At 43.2% G+C, this 4,510-nt stretch overlaps 1 protein-coding gene across 1 annotated transcript in view; it reads left to right on the forward strand.

Moving 5' to 3' along the window:
• Positions 1 to 4,410: 4,410 nt before the first annotated feature.
• The window catches only part of LOC139572559 (thrombospondin type-1 domain-containing protein 4-like), a gene marked incomplete at its 5' end in the record, with an annotated part of 46,753 nt that continues 46,653 nt past the window's right edge, over positions 4,411 to 4,510 (forward strand). The window contains one exon of the mRNA XM_071395270.1: positions 4,411 to 4,510. This exon is cut by the window's right edge and continues 6 nt beyond it. Coding sequence (XP_071251371.1) covers positions 4,411 to 4,510 — 100 coding nt within the window.

Consider the following 4,510-nt stretch of genomic DNA (forward strand, 5'->3'; position numbering starts at 1 on the left):
TGATGTGCTCAACACAAAAGACTACTATGAATATCCCAGCAGTAGATTTATGATGTGCTCAACACAAAACACTACTATGAATATCCCAGCAGTAGGTTTATGATGTGCTCAACACAAAAGACTACTATGAATATCCCAGCAGTAGATTTATGATGTACTCAACACAAAACACTACTATGAATATCCCAGCAGTAGGTTTATGATGTGCTCAACACAAAACACTACTATGAATATCCCAGCAGTAGGTTTATGATGTGCTCAACACAAAACACTACTATGAATATCCCAGCAGTAGGTTTATGATGTGCTCAACACAAAACACTACTATGAATATCCCAGCAGTAGGTTTATGATGTGCTCAACACAAAAGACTACTATGAATATCCCAGCAGTAGGTTTATGATGTGCTCAACACTACTATGAATATCCCAGCAGTAGATTATGATGTGCTCAACACAAAAGACTACTATGAATATCCCAGCAGTAGGTTTATGATGTGCTCAACACAAAACACTACTATGAATATCCCAGCAGTAGGTTTATGATGTGCTCAACACAAAACACTACTATGAATATCTCAGCAGTAGGTTTATGATGTGCTCAACACAAAACACAACTATGAATATCCCAGCAGTAGGTTTATGATGTGCTCAACACAAAACACTACTATGAATATCCCAGCAGTAGGTTTATGATGTGCTCAACACAAAACACTACTATGAATATCCCAGCAGTAGGTTTAGGTGCTCAACACAAAACACTACTATGAATATCCCAGCAGTAGGTTTATGATGTGCTCAACACAAAACACTACTATGAATATCCCAGCAGTAGGTTTATGATGTGCTCAACACAAAACAATACTATGAATATCCCAGCAGTAGGTTTATGATGTGCTCAACACAAAACACTACTATGAATATCCCAGCAGTAGGTTTATGCCTTTTCAGTGTTACACTGTAGCCGGTTGTAAAATATTGTTACAGTAATGTATACCTACTCAAATATACATAAAAAAGCACATACAAATGCAATACAGTAACAAAAACATTGTCATTTATTTCCAAAATGCAGTATTTTTGAACACTTGTGTTTTGTATGTAACACTTTCCGTACCCAACAGGAGAAAAACATTCAGTAACATAAAGGGTTTTCTGTACAAAAATAAAAAATGAAAGTGGCTCATTCTTTCAAAGACAAAAACACATGCAAAATGTAAGAAAAAAGGCATTAGGCTGCATCCTGCCTCCTATTTGGGTCTGGCCACAGCACCTCATCTACATCACAAGCCATGTTCTCCCTGGCTAAACAGCGGGGAAAGAATCTTCTGGAGTGATGGATCCAGCCGCCCAAAGCCCCCACATCAACTTCACCACATGCATCCTCCATTGCCTGCAGAAGAGGCACGCGTGCGAAGGGATGGCGGTCATACACCTTCATCGCCATGCCGGAAAAAACTATTAGATTGGGTTTAGGAATGGGGAATATGGTGGGAGGTATAGAACAATAAATTGTGGGTGGTCGATGAACCAGTAGGGGACCACAGCAGCCCGGTGGAAACTCACGTTGTCCCAGATGACAACATACCTGGGCTGCTCTGGTCCCCACTCTGCTCGGCTGGAATGAGGATGCCATGTAGTGTGTCCAGGAATGTGATGAGAAGGGCGGTGTTGTAGGGACCAAGGTTGGCATGGTGATGGAGGACGCCTTGCTGGCTAACGGCTGCACATGGTGATATTCCCTCCACGCTGTCCAGGGACTGTCAAAAGTCTAGGTGATGCGGGTAAGGCGGGTAAGGCGGGTAAGGCGGAGTCAGGCGCAGGACACAGAGATGAGTAATAACCGTAACTTTACTCAAACAATATCCCATAAAGGAGACAAATAATCCAGGTCACCAAAACGAGACAACTTGACAATAACAAACACGCACAAAACCAAGGGGGAAACCAGAGGGTTAAATAGGGAACAACGATTATGGAATGGAAACCAGGTGTGTAATAATGAAGACAAAACAAATCGAAAATGAAACGTGGATCGGTGGTGACTAGAAAACCGGTGACGTTGAACGCCGCTTGAACAAGGAGAGGGACCAACTTCGGCGGAAGTCGTGACAGGGACATTCACAATGGCACGGTGGCCAATAATGTTCCGTCCCCTTCTTTTGGCTAGGTTGAAGCCAGCCTCAATGGTTTATATAAACGTGCTGAATTGCAGCGGCATCCAGCTCCAAGATAATGTAATGTGTCTATACAGTGCTGATATGATAGTAAATTCACAGTATAGTACTTACTTGCACATATTCATAGTGCTGTTCTTTAACCCTCTGAGTGTCGCTGAAATGGCACCCTGTAGACCTGTTTCATCCGGATTCGGTTGTGCTGTAATACACGGTCCAGTGTAGACAAGCCCTCCTGGTGAATGTTATTGAATATTGTGTTTCTGAAATGATGTGGTTCTGGATTCCTCGTAGTCTAATGGTATTGTTTGCCACCACCATGTTCACAATAGCGGTCTCCTGTTCTGGTGTGAACAGCCGGTGTCTTCCACCATGGCCGGGCCGTCTCTCAGTTCTGCAGAAGAGCCACAAATATGATTGGTTACAGTAAGCTAAAATAATCTATTTAATTTCATATGAAATGACATTACTGTAACGTTGGGCAACAATCCCTGAGTAACATAGTTCTACTGGTATGTCAGACTGCAGTAAACATAAAGAGCATAGTGTAGATGGTAGGTAACTTACCGGTTGTCATTTCTGAATGTACGGATGATAGATGCAACCGTGTAGCGGCTCAGGTTGAACTGAACTCTGCCCAGCCTCCCTCATACTCAATCCATGATTGAGCACATGGTCAACCAATGTGGCCCTGATCTCATCTGAGACAACTGTCCTTCCTCGTCCTCGTCCTCGTCCTCCTCTTCTCACTCCTTCACCTCTAGCTCTTGCTTCACCATTAACCTCCATTTCCCTCCAGAACAGGAGAGCTCATCTGTGGCCTTTTATAGCGCTAAAGCTCTGATTTCTAAGTGAACAATTCAGCAACTAGTGTTTACACCTGTGAGGAGTGGGTGTTGCCAATTGGTTTACAGAGCTTGGCATTGTGATTGGAGTTGCTTTCAAAGTGCCTAAAGATAATTACATTTTTAATGTTGTGCCTCATGTAGAGAACTGTGTGTAGTGTTTTGCAAAATGTGTGATATAGAATTGAAAAGTGGAAAGCAGGAATTGTGCTTGCAATTTTGCAGGCTTGGTTTCAGGGATTTGGTACATGAGTTTCAGGTTTCGGTGATTGCGTTTCAAGTTCCAATTTTAGTCTGTAAACAATTGGGAAAAACAGTCATTCTGACTATTTTGAGGAAGTGTATACTGGCTACGGCGTCTCAAGCCGGACAAACAGTACTATTGCATTTTTTTCTAAATTTTAACGTAAAGGTCTTTTAAGGGAGTATGAGAGCACCTTGGTTTGGTTCTCGGCTAGGTGAAGGCTGAACCGAAGCATGCCGAAGGCTTCAGGCGTTTCTAGTATTAACACTGTGAGTAAGTACTGTCACTTAGTGACTGAACTCTTTCTGCCCTCTTTATTAGTGCTTTGTGTGTGTGTGTCCCTCTGGGGGTCAGGTTAAAGTGATTTACAGTCAGTACTATGATCTTCACTGTTCCTCTATTGGAGTAATATATCAGGTGTGCAGGGTTAGACTCCAACTGCTCTACTCACTCCCTTTAGAATGCTCAAACTGTCTCCAGTACTTCTCTATTGGCCTGACTCTCACGTGCATAGACACACTTACACACACACTCAGACACACTTACACACACACACACTCAGACACACACTCAGACACACACACACACACACACTCAGATACACACTCAGACACACTTACACACACACTCAGATACACTTACACACACACACACTCAGATACACATACACACTCAGATACACACTCAGACACACTTACACACACACACACACACTCAGATACACACTCAGACACACTTACACACACACACTCAGACACACACTCAGACACACTTACACACACTCAGACACACACACAGCTCAGTGTTGGATAGAAAAGCTGGGTGGATTTATGTGTGTGTGGCTGATCCCAGAGTCTATTATTTCCATATGCTGCTTAGTGCATCGGCCCACTGTCAGAGCGATCATGTCTGACTAATACATCTCTCCCATTTTATGCTTGCCCTCTTAATTTGTATGACTCTCTCATCTCTTCTTCTCTGTCGATCATATCTCTTCATTTTCCTCTCTCCCTTTTCTGTTTCTCCATCCACCTAGTGTACTGGCCAGCCTTTGGGTTAGGCATGATATTGTAGCCTCAATTGTCAATACTTGGGATCTACAGTACTGACATGTATTTGTCCCTCCCTCCCTCCCTCCCTCTGTCTGTCAGGTATGTGTAGGAGGTGCAGACTCCAGAGCAGAGCAGTGTGCTTCCTACAACAACCAGGAGTTTATGGGCAGACTGTACGACTGGGAACCTTTCA

This window comes from Salvelinus alpinus, chromosome 4 (assembly GCF_045679555.1).
Source record: "Salvelinus alpinus chromosome 4, SLU_Salpinus.1, whole genome shotgun sequence".
Lineage (NCBI taxonomy): Eukaryota > Metazoa > Chordata > Actinopteri > Salmoniformes > Salmonidae > Salvelinus > Salvelinus alpinus.